The sequence below is a fragment of the Notothenia rossii genome, assembly GCF_949606895.1.
Source record: "Notothenia rossii genome assembly, chromosome: 9".
In the NCBI taxonomy this organism is placed as follows: Eukaryota; Metazoa; Chordata; class Actinopteri; order Perciformes; family Nototheniidae; genus Notothenia; species Notothenia rossii.
Genome location: NC_136907.1, coordinates 65,852,806 through 65,868,404, shown reverse-complemented (window position 1 = coordinate 65,868,404; position 15,599 = coordinate 65,852,806). Strand labels below are relative to the sequence as shown.

The 15,599-nt window shown below is 42.4% G+C and overlaps 1 protein-coding gene across 1 annotated transcript in view; it reads right to left on the bottom strand.

The window, feature by feature from the left end:
- Positions 1-57: 57 nt before the first annotated feature.
- Positions 58-15,599, bottom strand: part of phlpp1 (PH domain and leucine rich repeat protein phosphatase 1) — a 45,751-nt gene continuing 30,209 nt past the window's right edge. Inside the window, exons 5-17 of the mRNA XM_079652488.1 lie at positions 14,278-14,424; positions 11,140-11,367; positions 8,654-8,856; positions 8,263-8,323; positions 6,691-6,786; positions 5,919-6,074; positions 5,432-5,632; positions 4,792-4,954; positions 4,539-4,669; positions 3,831-3,944; positions 3,177-3,371; positions 2,824-3,052; positions 58-2,713 (exon numbers count right to left, since the gene is read on the bottom strand). Of these exons, the coding sequence (XP_079508614.1) occupies positions 1,397-2,713; positions 2,824-3,052; positions 3,177-3,371; positions 3,831-3,944; positions 4,539-4,669; positions 4,792-4,954; positions 5,432-5,632; positions 5,919-6,074; positions 6,691-6,786; positions 8,263-8,323; positions 8,654-8,856; positions 11,140-11,367; positions 14,278-14,424 (3,241 nt within the window). The 3' untranslated portion in view covers positions 58-1,396. The remainder of the gene's footprint in view (positions 2,714-2,823; positions 3,053-3,176; positions 3,372-3,830; positions 3,945-4,538; positions 4,670-4,791; positions 4,955-5,431; positions 5,633-5,918; positions 6,075-6,690; positions 6,787-8,262; positions 8,324-8,653; positions 8,857-11,139; positions 11,368-14,277; positions 14,425-15,599) is intronic.

The following is a 15,599-nucleotide window of genomic DNA, read 5'->3' as shown; positions in this document are numbered from 1 at the left end:
ATATGAATCTTTTCACATTTAACATAAACTCATCATTAAGACACATCCAAGACAGCATTTCTTATATTCACAAATTTAAAATTTATTATACCAAAGACAGGAACATCTGTGTTGTCTCTTTTCCATGTGGATATATTTGTTTGTATTACTGAACTTGACACAGTCATGCCGGTGATAACAGTTACTGTAGGAGGGAGCTGGGACTAATATTGTGTGTGAGAGTCTGTGTTTGTGTGTTTTTGTGTGTGTATGTGCGTGCATGCAAGTGTGCATGCAACAATCTGTCTATTAGTGTTCATTAGATACAGTGACGACTACAGGACATCACAATCAAACAAAGTGGAGCAAACCATGGCAACTTTGTGTAGTTATATTGCATGGAATGTTGGGTTTTTCTGACCTGCAATTGCACATTAACATGTGTGTGTGTTGTATTTGTGGGTCTACGCTGTGAGATAAAAAGAGGGGGTGACATCTCCATAACAGCAAATTAGCAAATTCTTGGTGAACCTCACGTCCTCCTCACCACTAAAACCTTCACCGACACACAGGTACGTAGTTCCTTTTAAAAGCATCAGTATACAACATTTCTCTTATTTACAATCATTGGAAAAAAATCACCGTTTCTCTCAGAGAAGATTAGTAAAAGTGACTGAGTCACCATAAAGAGTATGCAACTCCTAGGAGTTAGTATTTCACATTTCTACAAAAAATTTCTATGCCATTTTACAGGCCAAGAGCCATGATTTACTGAAGAAATACAGTATTTTAAGTGCCCTATCTACAACAGTTAAGTGTGGTATTACTGGTGTACCATTCAACAAAGTTCACTGATAATAAAAAGATTATGCGTCTCTGTTTTAAAAAGTTCTTTCAGCAACTTCACTGCTTTCACATTAAAAGATATGGTAAGTTCTTACAAAACAAACAAACCATGGAACTGTTATCCATATAAACAAGTGTTGTGGCGAGCTAATGCTATTGCAAAAAGACTAGTGTTGCAAACATACTCAGCTGGTTGTCTAATGTAAACACAACGTTACACAGTCTTTGAGAAGGGCACAACTATGAACATCAAAAGCTGTGTCCACAGCCTTTCCAAAAGAGTTGAGTGTCATTAAAGGGATCATTTGCTTTTTAATCTCTACGAGTTGTTTGGGTAGAAGTGGTAGGGTCAGGTTACAGTGCATGGATCTCCAATGATGTGGCTGTTTAAAGGAAAGAAGGCTATAAAAAAAAGAAGAATGATCCAACTGTGCATTTTAGAGCCTCTTGAGGAAACTCATTTGTTTGTGTCCATGTTCGGTACATCAGACTGGTTAGGTCAATGGTACAGTAAGCTTCTATGCATGCTGCAGCTGGGAGTGAGATGAGGCTGTAGTCGTGTTGTTGTTGTTCAGAGAGGGGTGTCGTAGTAGTCTGTGGGCTGATCGGTCCCAGGCGGCTTCTGCTGTTTCTGCTGATGCTGCTTCATGATCTCCTTCACCTCCTCCTCCAGCTCCGGCGGGATGATGAACTGGTCATCTGGGTCGGGCTGGGCTGGAGCTGTGAAGTAACCCCCCGACTTCTTAGAGGGAGCATCAGCAGCCACCTCAATCAGGTTGTGACTTCTTTCCTGACGTGCCACCGACCCATTTGGCCTCCTCTTGCCTGCAGACTTCCCTCCGTCCCCGCCTCCTGCTCCCACTCCCTGCCATGACTCATCTCTCTCTAACCCATTCTCAGCCTCCCCGAGGCCCATATCGACCGCTTCCTCCAGGGGCTCTGGGGTGCACGGCGGTGGAGGGGGTGGGGGGTGAGTCAGCATGGTGCCCTCTTGGCTGGAGGATGAAGGTAATGATGTTTGCGGTGATGAGGAGGAGGCGGACTCTGCTTTGAGGCTGTGGATATCCGCCTCTACTTCCACACGGCTCCCGTTAGAGAACACACCGGCTATGGGCTCCTCGTCCTCGCTGTCCAGCCCGTTGTCAGACAGGGCACTGGAGAAGGTGGCGCTGGACAGCTGCCTCTGGAAGGACCCCGCTAAACATGCAGGATGGAGGGCACAGCAGCTGCGGGAAGACGGCAGCTCTGAACCCGGGAACAGGTACTGGCAGTGCTGGGTGCTTGTGTGGGCCTGTTGGTGCTGCAGGGACAGCGAGTGGGCCTGATGGTGCAGGGGTAGGTTTGGATGGTGGGGCTGCTCGTGCAGCAGCACCAAGGAGCTCTGCGGTGGTTCATCTGATGAGGCTGTGGAGCCCACCTCGCTGCTCATCTCGCTGGTGCTGATCTCACTGCTGATTTCACTGCAGGAGGAAGGGACTGGCAGGGAGCCGTCTGAGGGCCGCTCCTTTGTGGCAGAAGACGACGGGGGGTAGGGGCCCAGGCCGGGGCTGGGAGGGGGCTGGGGAGGCTCTGAACAGCAGCAGGAGCAGCAGTCCTCACTCACACTGAGCTGGACCACAACTGCGCTGAGGCTGTCGGTGCAGCCGTATCCCTGCGCCAGCGTGCACAGCTTCTTCGCAGCAGCCAGGCCGTCAGGGACGTTTCGAACAGCCTCCACTGCCTCGGTGGGAGACACAGCATCCCACAAGCCCCGGCTACCCAGAATGAAAAACTCATCCTGGGGGGTGAGAGTGACTGTCTGCACGTAGGGACAGGGTATAACCGATGGATAGAGGAAGGAATAACCCATGATTCGCGTGGAGTCGGTCACACCATTCACCTTGTTGTCCTGTAGAATAGAGTATAAACATCAATATTGAGTTTATGCAGCTTGCATTTTAAATTACATGAATGTACTTTACATTGATTCAATATACTAGGGATTTCAAGGATGTCTACCTCAGTGATGATAGCCCTGTGCTGCCTGATCCTGCGGTATTCTTCCTCAAGCCCAATATTTTGGAGCAGAGACAGCGATAATGGCTTTCCATCACGGCACAGGATGGCCTGGCACTTGCCCACATTAGCAGCTGTGAGGGTGAAGCAGCCCCCGGGGTCAGTGGGGTCATGGCGGATGTGACACAGAGCCGCTGAGCCACCCAGTTTCTGCCCCGCAGTTCCCAGTTTTCTATGGTGGCAAAGAACGAGTGGACAGCGTCAATATTTGAAAGTTCTAGTCTCAATTTGTTTCAAATGTAATTTGTGCAAGAAGTATGAAAAGTATGAATTGATTAAAGTGCCATGTACTGTACCTCTGCATAACAAGGAAGGTGTTGGTCATGTAGTCCTCTTCGCTCTTGGTCTTGTGTATTTCTTCTGCCAACACGTCATTCATTGTGCACTGCAACAAGTAGGGCACCTCCACATTCCTATCACCATCGAACACACCATACAGAGCCTCTCGACTCCCGCAGAAACTGCTCACTGAAAGAGCCGCAACGCACAGTCTGAAAAGAAAACAAAAGAAGGCCATGGCGTTATTGAGGCATGTGCTCAGTGAGGAAACAATGAGGGATTCAAAAATCAACTGTTCTCCAATATTGATCTAGTACCTCACTTACTAATAATCGTGGGGGAAAACTATGGTCATTGGACTGCACAGCAGAACTTCCATCATCAAAGGAGATGGGATTGAACACTTAAGTGGAAACATTAGATACAATATCTCGAATCACTCCTTTAGAAAGCACGTTAAAAGTGTTGAATTGACATTTTAGCCCATACAAAGAATTCTGGCACGGAAGTATGCATGATTCATTTTTCCAGAAGGCACTGTTTCAATATTTCCCTCGTTTTAGTCCTCTGGCTTTAACAATGCACGTCCTGGAGAGGTTTGGGTTAGTGTTGCTTCACTGGATTAGTGTGAAGGTGGTTGTTTTTCTTGTCATTGACTGAATTTGACTCACTTATTCTTAACGCCCGAGGCCTCTGTGTAACCATGACTCCACACAGCAGGCCCACCAGATGCCTCATTCGACGAGAAGGTTGGAGGCGGATCAATACGGAAGCAGCGGATATTACTGAAAAACAACAAAACATACAATAGATGACATTCACTGTAAAGACACAGGAGCCACTCGCAGTATTTTACTCCGGGTACTTTTGTACAATGGTTTATACCATTAAAGGTTGGATAAGTATATGTACAAATAAAGTTATTTGGGAGACTGGACCATAAAAACAGCAATTAATATGTTAAAAGAACAAAAAACTGCAAGTAACAAAAATATATAAACCTCACATATTTATCGATTATTACAATAAGCAGTATTTTATTTCACCGTACAACATTTAATTTTACCTTCTATTTTTAGCTCACCATCTCTTACATTACTTCTTGACCTATTCTTATAGTTTTCTTATTTTTTTAAATAGTTTTTTTGTCTTATAGATGTTTATGTTGCATTGTTGGAGGACCCAGGGACTTAACAACTTATTGCTATAACTACACTGTATCTTTGCATATGGCAATGAAGCCTTTTAACATTTAAACCTAAATGTAAACAGAGCCGATACTACACGTGATTAAAAAATGCAATACTTCAGTGCAAAATGTAGGTTATAGTCACATTACTACAGTAACAAAAGACCTACAGAGACAAACTATGACATACTTGAGCTGCTCGAGGGTCTTGTGGTCCAGGTTGAGACGGGGGTTTCCAGTCAGGTCCAGCTCCTGAAGCTTTGGAGGCAGATTCTCTGGTAGTGTGATCTCATTGAGCTCATTACAGCTCAGATCCACACACTGGCAACAGAGAAAAAGATGTGAACACTCACACACATGAGCACACAGTTCAAACTGGGGGTCTCGTACGCCTACTGTACATTAAGATGCACAGAGATTTGATGATGCATTACTACTCTTACTTTCATCTCCATCAGCTGCATGACCTCAGGGAACACCTCGATGGCGTTGGAGTGGGCGATGAGTGTGTGCATTCGCCGGCAATTCATGATGGTTGTGGGCACAGTCTTCAGCATGTTCCCGCTCAGGTCCAGCTCCTCCAGCTCCTCCAACTTGGCCATTTTACTGACGAACGAGGGGGAAGCATTGGGTGAGTTCAGTATTTAAAATGATGATAAATCCATTAGCTAATGGGTCATTTTTGCATTTGCAGATTTACTGCCGAACTCATTCTTTATATCCTTGTAAATTATTATCTTCCTTTTTTGGTTTTCTGTGGTAATAATAATAATTGTTCAATGACTAGTATTCCTTTTAAAATAGAATATAAGATATTCATACAGTATATTTCAAAGTAAGTGTAAAGATAGAGATATGTATCGGCCAGCTATCAATCGCTAATATATATTGTGTACATGTTGGCCAATAGCCACAGCAATGTCAAAGAAAGAGTATGTACACTGTACAGTATGATGTAATTTAAAGGACAATGTCACATTACGTTAATTGTTTAGTACATATTGTTAGTTCTAGCCCTAATGAAAAATACAGTTTCAGAAATGAAGAGAGAAAAGTAAACGAAGGATAATGTAAGTTCTTTACCTGGCTGGAAAGGTCTGGAGATGGTTGTAGGCCATGTGCAGAACACGAAGGTGTGTATGGCCGGTTAGCTGGGGTACACACTTATCTGTCAGCCGGTTATTGGTCAGGTACAGTTCTTGCAGGATGCTGTTGCTTTCCTCTGATAGGCTGGATGGCGGCAGGTGCTCTAGCTTATTGGCTGACGCATTTACACACCGTAAGCTGAAAGTAATAATAAGAGTAGAGTAAAAAAGTTGAATTTCAAACTTCTACATGGAATCCTACTTCTATGACCTCCCATTAAAACCTCCCCCTCTCCCATCCTTGTCTTGCTCGGTTGTCTTTTTATAGGCCTGTCATCGTTGCCCTTGGATATCTATCTAGCCCTTGATTAAAGTCCTATTCATAATTTCTGTCCTTCATCTTAATCTCTAGCTACACTTAATCTTCTTGTGTCAGATGCATTAGTTGATCGAAACAAATCACTTCAGCGGATGATTAATGCTACCTGTCAGATTTGAGGAACAGGTTGCAGGGCAGCTCCACCAGTTGATTGTGCTGTACGTCCAAAACCTCCAGCAGAGGGCGCTCCACTCTTTCAGGCAGCTTCTGCAACTGGTTATGTCCTGCACTCAGCTTTCTTAGACTGTTGCTGCATAACAACCTGCCGCAGGAAGAATATACAGATGGTTGGGTCAGTACTAGAACATTAATGATAAACAAATACAGGGTTATGAACGTATAGATGGATGTATAAATGACAGATAGATGGTGACGTTGTTGGTCAGGGAGAAACACGTGATTCTTCCACACAAATGGCATGACATGAGTTGAATTTAGGCTGAAACAGTCATAGAAATGATGAAATGTGCAGGGGGACAACGGGGGCGAGGAAAGGATATGAAAACGGAAAAATAGCAGCGCCTCTAGTGGAGCCTGCGGCTGAAATTCATCATTCTAACGCTTATTGGGTAAAAAGTAAATCTGCAGACATGAGGGGACCCGGGGATGAGAGACAGAGGAAAATGAAAAGAGAGAATCAGACGGAAGAAGGTTGACAAAACCAATCTGATACAGAGAGAGAAGGTGAGCTGAATCTGACCTTCTAAAGGCAGTAGCAAGAGGAAGGAAGAGGATGGACGGAGGTCACAGGCTATCTCTGTGATTTATGAGGCCCTATGGGGGATAGATGACTGTCCGACAAAGGGCATGAAGAATAATGCAGCACAGTACTCCATTTACAGGCTAACAGACTCATGTTCTGAGAGGGAGAGACTCACCGTGCCGGGAGCTCAGTGATGAGGTTGTGGCTCAAGTCCAGAACTTCCAGTTTCTTCGCTTCACAGAGCCATTCAGGCAAAGACTCAATATGGTTCCTACATGAGAAGAGAGGGTGGTGATGATGATGATGATGATGAATTACGCTCAGTTTGTAAAGCGAGATGGCTTACATAATGTACCAGGATATTGCATGTGCTTGAGTTCCCAACAGTACTGCTCTAAAATCGAACAAAGGCAACAACTTCAGCTCTGATTGAAAGATTCCTTTTTTTTCCCCCATATTTTCGTAACCTAAGTCTCAGCTGTGTTGTGTTTCAGACGCATAAAACATGTTCAACTCTTAAAAAGGTCCTTAAAGTAGTAGGAAAGAAAAAAAGAATTGAAATTAAAAAGCAGAGTTCTCTTCGTTTACTTTCTTATTGACCACAAGGACGCTATGTAAAGGGGCCTATCACTAACATAACAATTAGAGGTCATGTGAAAGGTCAGGGCTGAAACGGTTAAAGAGTGACAGCCCTCTAACGTCAACATTCAACCACACTTTCAAAGATCTATTTAGCAAGTTATTTGGCTACTTACACTAAACAAAAATATAAACGCAACACTTTTGTTTTTGCTCCCATTTTTCATGAGATGAACTCAAAGATCTAAAACATTGTCTACATACACAAAATAACCATTTCTCTCAAATATTGTTCACAAATCTGAAAAAATCTGTCATAGTGAGCACTTCTCCTTTGTCAGTCAGTATCTTGTGTGAGGGTTAGGATTAGGGTTAGGGTTAGGGTAATGTTGTGAATCGAGTGGCCCATGGTGGTGGTGGGGTTATGGTATGGGCAGGCGTATGTTATGGACGATGAACACAGGCCACTCGATTCACAACATTACCCTAACCCTAACCCTAATCCTAACCCTCACACCAGATACTGACTGGTTTTCGGACCCCCCCAGACCCTGAGGCTGTGCGAAGTTGCTGGATATTGGCAGGAACTGGAACATGCTGTCGTATACGCCGATCCAGAGCATCCCAAACATGCTCAATGGGTGACATGTTAGGGTTAGGGTTTAACCCTAGGGTTTACGGACCCCCCCCAGACCCCCCCAATAAAGCAAAACTGCACGTTTCAGAGTGGCCTTTTACTGTGGCCAGCCTAAGGCACACCTGTGCAATAATCATGCTGTCTAATCAGCATCTTGATATGCCACACCTGTGAGGTGGGATGGATTATCTCGGCAAAGGAGAAGTGCTCACTATCACAGATTTTTTCAGATTTGTGAACAATATTTGAGAGAAATGGTTATTTTGTGTATATAGAAAATGTTTTAGATCTTTGAGTTCATCTCATGAAAAATGGGAGCAAAAACAAAAGTGTTGCGTTTATATTTTTGTTCAGTGTAGTTTCAAAACCTTAAAAGCTAGTTCTCACATTTTCACTGAACTGTTGATGCTATCCTGAGTATTTTAGGGCAGAGAGGACATACTATAAATGAGCAGCATTTTTCTAAAATACTTTCCCAATTCTAGCTGTCCTTGTGTGTCAGTGTGTGTGTACTTGTGTGATTTTTCTTACCTCGAGATGTCCATGTAACTAAGATTGGAGGGCACAGGACTGACATCCAGTTGCCGTAGCTCTGTAGGGAGAAATCCAAACACATTAACCTACAGCAAGGACAGACGCGGCCTATTACAAAAGCAGGTAGATGGAAAATGGAGGGAAGCATTTAGGAGGGGGTGGGGGGGGGTTCTTTAATAACAAGTTAGAGATGGATGACGGAGAAAGACAATGAAACTGCAGCACTGACTTAATTGCACAAAAGGACAATGTTTCACCCAATGTCATATAGAAGGACAAAGTGACATCTGTGAGGTGGGATAGAGGTTAGTTGGATTTCAGTTTAGAGATGGCGGTGAGGAGTGTAGTATTTGTATCCACACATACAAATCCTGCGTGGCAAACCCACCGTTGTTGGAGGCGTAGATGCCTTTGAGCAAGCAACTCTTGGTCTTGAGGCAGCTGATGCGATTCCTCTCGCAGTGAAGCACCTCCAGCCGGGGGAAGACCGAGGCGTCCAGCTCCGTCAGCCGGTTGTCCCTCACGTCCAGCTGAGTCACGTGTCTCAGCAGGTCAGGCTCATCCGGCACCATGCTGGAGATCTTATTCAACCTGACAGAGGAAGCAGGGAGGAGGTTCAGCTCCAATTGGATCAGGTTGAACCGCACAGGCTGTGGCCTTTCTTGCAAGGCAGGGAACATGCCTCAGAAGATGGCTGATGTATAGTGCAGCAGCTACTTGAGTTGGTTTCGTATTCAGTTGTCATCATTTATGGCAAACACTGATATCACTCCGACTCTTAAACAATAACCAGAATGTGGATTATATATTCAGGCTAAAGCATCAGCCCTCGCATAATTGCATTGGTTGTCTTGATTAACAAGCAATAACTTCTGATGGGAAAATGCTTTGGTTTTTAAACTTAAATAAGAAAAAAATCAGTCTGGAAATAAAAACAGCCAAAACAGAAGTTAAAAATGAACTTTGTTAATATTGAGTTACTTTAAAAAAAAAAATGATTGAATGTTTTTTTAATGTTATGCTTTCCCTTTGTTTTAATTGACTAATCATTTCAGCTTGTCTGGACGCGTTAACAGGCAATATGTCAACAGAAACAAACATCTGCAGCCCACATCAATCTCATCAGGTGATCTTTGCTCAAACAAGAATGCTGGAAAACGTATTTACTGACCTCGTCTATGCAAAGTGAGAAGGGGTGAAGTATTAACTGAAGAATAGTGCAAGTCACTCCAGCTCTATGCGTTTACTAACAAAGAGGAGACACCTGATGGAGCCACTGAAGGCAAATGATTTCCTGATTCCGTGCTGTCTGGCTGTCTGCTTGTGTTTTGGCTTCCTCTTCATGTTATTCTTTCTATCAATTATGGGATCACAGATTTCTTTGAGTTCTGGAAAAACCATTACAGAGGACTTTAAGGGACACTTGTTAATGACATAGTTCTCTAGTAGATCATTCAAACAATCCCAAACATAAGTGATCATTGACATTACGTGTATCTTAGACAATAAGCAGAGTTGTGCAGCCCTATTTATTGACCTTTCCAAAGAGTTTGACACCGTCGATCATCGCATCTTAAAGCAAAGGCTAGCTAGTATAGGCATATCCAGCCATGCAGTGGGATGGTTTGTGAACTACCTCTCTGAAAGGTCCCAATGTGTTCACTTTGATGGGCTGTCTTCTGAGTGGTTGAACATTGCTAATGGTGTTCCCCAAGGTTCTGTTTTAGGTCCACTTTTATTCTCTATATATATATCAAAAGTTTAGGTGAAAATGTCGATGAAGCTACTTTACATTTTTATGCGGATGATACCCTGATGTACTGTGCAGGTCCCTCCATTAAGGAGGCTGGTGTTAAATTGCAGACTGTTTTTAACATCATTCAGACTCAGCTCTCTGAACTAAAGCTTCTTTTAAATGTTGATAAAACCAAGGTAATGCTCTTTTCAAAAGCTAAAAAGACACCAGAGCCTGTTGTAGATATTGTTACTATGCAAGGACAAGTACTTGAAGTGGTTGCCTGTTACAAATACCTTGGTATCGGGCTTGATGATTGTCTCACTTTTAAACTTCAGGTCAATAAACTGCTTAAAAAGCTGAGGGTTAGACTAGGTTTCTTTTTCAGAAACAAGTCCTCTTTCTCTTTTGAAGCCAGGAAAAGGCTAGTCACTGTGACCTTTTTACCTGTGCTGGACTGTGGTGATCTGGTCTATATGAATGCACCTGCCCATTGCCTGAACAAGTTTGATGCCGCCTATCACAGTGCACTGAGATTTTTCACAAATTGTAAAGCACTTACTCATCACTGTACCCTGTATGCCAAGGCAGGTTTGCCATCACTTACTGTACGGAGGCTCAGTCATTGGTACACGTTTATTTATAAAGCTTTGTTGGGTAAACTCCCGTATTATATCTGCTCTCTGATAACACAGAGAGTTGCAAGCAGCTATTGTCTGAGATCGCAGGATGTACTATTGTTAGATGTGCCAAGAGCAAGGACTGTCTTAGGTCAGACAGCTTTTATGTGCGCAGCGCCACTTGCTTGGAACAGTCTACAGCTAAAATTGAAACTGAGCAATTTTATTCCTCTGAATGTTTTTAAAGCATGTCTAAGTGAAATGCTCTTTGAAACTATGGGTATTTGTAAATGTTGATAAGAATGTAAATGTAGCTTGTAAATATGTTGTATGATATCCTCTATTGTTTTATTTTGTTTTATGTTTCATGTGGAACCTAATTGCTGCAGGTCTCCCTTGAAAAAGAGAACTATGATCTCAATGGGACCAATCTGGATAAATAAAGGTTTGAAATGAAATAAAAATCATGATTTCTCTTCTTTTTTTCTGAATATTTGTAATATGCCTAAATTGCCGTACCTTAGATCGATGTGTTTGACTCGTAGAAGTCTGAAATTCTGCAGTGTTAGTGTTTCTAGGTTGTTTCCAGCCATGCACAGCTTCTCCATGGAGGTCAACTGCTCCAGCACCTGCGGCACATGCTTGAACTGGTTGAAGGAGAGGCCTAAGTAACTCAGCCTCTGGAGGGAACCCAGCTCTTTGGGAAGATCATCTAGACTGTTGCCGTCCAAAAGGAAAGTCTGCAAACTGAGAGAGGAAAAACAAATCAGACGTTTGACCACATCATGGAAGAGGTGATTGGCAAGAAGGCAATTCAATAAAGATTTGTTTTTATTTAGCTTAGGATCAATGACGCTGTGCTAGATAGAAGTTGTGCTACAATTTCAGCATTCAGTACACTTCATGTCCAGCAGATGACAGTACCGGGTTAAATGCCCTACCGGCCACTACAGGAATTAACAGGCATACCAGATCATTCCTGCAGATTAACTTCTCATCTAGCCCAGCTTCTACCCACATACCTGCTTTATAAGTTTACAATGAGGTTTGACTCTAAAGCACAGGCACTTCCCATGAGCCAGTAATGACCAAATCACTCGCTTCATTTACGTATTTGCTTATGTCATGGTGGTGTAAATTCCATTAGTTCTACCGCCTGTTAATTTTGATTTTGTTGATGTATTTTTAACGAGTGCTCTGTGGCCTATTTAATTTGTTATTGTTAATTTTATTGGGTTTTTTTTATTACTGGAGCTTCGGTTTGACTTTCTTTTTTATTACATATTTTACGCAATGTAAGGTGACCTCGAGTGGGATTAAAGGCCCAATTCAATATAATGCATTATTAATATTTTTGTATATATTTTTCTTTTTTTCTGACAATCCTTTAAAGAGTGAGTCAACTGATTTCCACAGGCAGGGGAGCTCATACTGGATCTCTACCAACACTTCAAATGATCTGAGCATTGCATGAGAACAAACTGGTTTCCTGCCAGAAGAATCTGATTTGTTAAATTCTCTTTAAAAGTTTTACCTAGAAATAAATCTGTGATTACTTTGAGGGATAGAGTACCAATGTCACCCAGTAAACCTATTATAACACCAGAACCAATTGACATTATTCATTTCAACAATGTAACTCAGTGATTCCTCAATTAGGGGTCAATACTTTACTGATGGTAAAGTTCTCAAGAAATGCAGCACACATTTCCATAAAAAGTTGAGGCCAAAAGAAAAAAGGAGATGGTAAAAACTGGATTTTCATACAACAGGTTTGCCCAATAAGAAACTAAACAAACTTGTAGAAAACACTGGTAACAGCTTTAAAACAGCTGACTAACAATAAAAGGAGTAAATTGACTTGCATAAACCAACAACTAAACGCTGGACAGGCTATGAAAGGGAAAAAGCCACAAGCAAGTCGAGTCGTTGTTTTCTCACATGTTGAAACCAGCAAAGTACACCATGGTGGTTGTTATGCCATGTACTTGTTGCTAGGTAACTCCCACATTTGGCTATGAGGTTGGTTTGTGAAAGGGTTCACTGGCTTCCCACCACATGAGATGGCATCAATGCAAGCAAGCACAGGCCCCAACTCAGCAGTATCCCAAAACAATAAGAGAAACAGTGAAATAACTCCAAACATTACAAGTCAATTGCAGAGAAATGTAAGTTAAACACCAGACACATAATACATTTTAGAAAAAACAATAAAGGAGGAAAAGCAGGCTACAATGTGTCTGACATTTAGATAATAGGTTTATTCAGATTCTGAGTTTGGCAAAGATTTCGATCTTGCAACATATACACTGTTGGTTTTCACCATAGTCAAACATCAGGGGCCGTATTCACAAAGCATTTTATCTTACCGCTAGGAGTGCTCCTAACTCGCGCTAAAACATTTTACGTAGGAGTTTTTTCTTAAAAGTTATTCACAGAGCCGCTGAGACATACTCATACTAAGGATAAATCACTAAGAGTGACGCGCCGTTGCTATGGATGACGTCGATTCTCGTGCATGAGTTTAGAAGCGGTCAGTATGGGGATTGGTTGTTCAGAGCAGGCGGTCTCGGTGAAACTCATCCGCAACATCCCACAAACGAGCCCACTAAATCACCGAAAAACAAGGAAATAGCCTAGTCTAGAAATGTATTCCTATCAAATAGTTATGGACAGTGCAGTTAGCAGAATACACGCATGATGACAAGTTTGTGCAGACCACGATAATGACGTTGTATATGCACGTTAAAGAGAGAGAGCAAACAATAAAAATACGTAAATTGCATTAAATCAAGGAGGCAATTAAAAGCACCCCGCAAACTATTATCCAATGAGCATATTTCCAGCACTTAAACACTTTCAATAACAGCCCATACCGACGTTCAAGTCCACCTATCAGGATGAATGAAAACAATCTGCGTGTTGTTGGAATGTACTTTCTTTCTATTGACGAACACGTCCTCATCTTTTGATGGCGCAATTATTTTTATGTGCGTCCCGTCAATAGCACCGGGCATACCTGCAATTGCCATGAAGTTGGCTTTGATCTTGTGTAGTTGTTGATTGTCCAAAGGAAACCGGATAAACTGTTGATGATATGTGGTCTAGAGAGCGCGTTGATGGTTTGGTCTATGGCACGGCTGACTGATGGTTGCGATATTCCCAAATCGTCGGCATTGCAAAGTTGCATTTACCCTGTTGCTAAATATCGTAGTGTTGCCAAACATTTTATTTCCGGACTAATCGGGTTATTCCTGTTAGTCGGGGATGTTATTGCATCCCGCACTTATTCCACAACAAGTTTGATACCCTCACGATTTAGCCTATATCTCTTGATCAATTCACAGTCTTCCATTGTCTCCAAAACATTTCGTCTCTCAGCCATTTTCAGATTCTTTGTGAATAGGTCTTACTGAGTTAGGAGTCCTCTCGGGGACTTTTAAGCTCTCCCAGACTTAGGTGCTACTTTTAGGCCTAAAATACTTTGTGAATTGCTCTTAGTGAATAAAATTAGGAGTCCTAAATTTAAGACTGACACGCCCATTATGTTTAGGAGTTTCTCCTAAATTTGCCAGTTAGGAGCTACTTTTAGCCCTAAGATCCTTTGTGAATACGGCCCCAGGTCTGTATCCTCAATAACTTCCTTCTGTTACTTACTTGGTCATGGCCCCCACAGAGCCTGGGACACAGGTCAAGTAATTACAGCTGAGGTTGACCTCCATCAGTGTAGGGATGTCACAGATGGCCGGGGGGAATTGACCGATGTGGTTGTTGGACAGGTTGAGGCTCCGCAGACGAGAAAATCTGCAAATAGAGGATAAAAGTGTTAATGAAACATAAGAGGAGAGGTTAGGGCTGCTCGATTATGGCAAAAATCATAATCTGGATTATTTGGGTCAATAATTTATATCACGATTATTAAAAACGATTATCCATTTACTTTGAAAACATCCATTTATTGAAAAAGAAATGCAAACAGTATGTTTTTAACAGTTGATTACCCTGAACTTTAAGCATAATTCAACTGAAAAACCAATAAAAAAAACAAATAAAAAACAAATTGATAAATAAAAAATAAATAAATAATAGTTTTATTTCGATTATGTTGTTTTCATAATCGTTGAAAGTAGTGCCGTATTAAAATATGATTACTTGAGCAGCCCTAGGAGAGGTAAAGAGGAGCTGAGAGAAGACGAGCAAGGGATTGGAGCTGTAGTTGCATCTTGTCAGCATGAATATTGCAACAGAGTGGAAGATATTCATAAATATATTCATGAATATATTCATTGGCAACGTAGCAAAGTATAACTTACCCAAGATTTGTTTCAGTGAGAAACACACACAGTTGGATTGAACTCAATCCAAACCCCTCACATTTTAATTGTTTAGGAAACAAGCACAGCGTTGCCGTCTCTGTTGTTCATTCAAACACTAGTGACCAGTGGCATTTGGCATGGTGTCCTATGGCACAGCAGCGACCTTCAGAGGGGTAAGCCCCTTAGAGAGGGAGGGAGCACGACAACAAGGCAAAGCAGGGGAAATGACTGTGTCTTTATTTATCCATCTACACACACACATGGGACCTGTTATCACCTATCATTTGCACAGCGAGAGCAGCTATGGCGAGCCGGAGATGGGCAGCGTGCCATAAAAGCACCGCGGGCAGGAGCAGCTGCTTCAACTGACACTACTTGATTTACCTCCCTTTGTACACACACACACACACACACACACACACACACACACACACACACACACACACACACACACACACACACACACACACACACACACACACACACACACACACACACACACACACACACACACACACACACACACACACACACACACACACACACACACACACACACACACACACACACACACACACACACACACACACACACACACACACACACACACACACACACACACACACACACACACACACACACACACACACACAATAAATCATG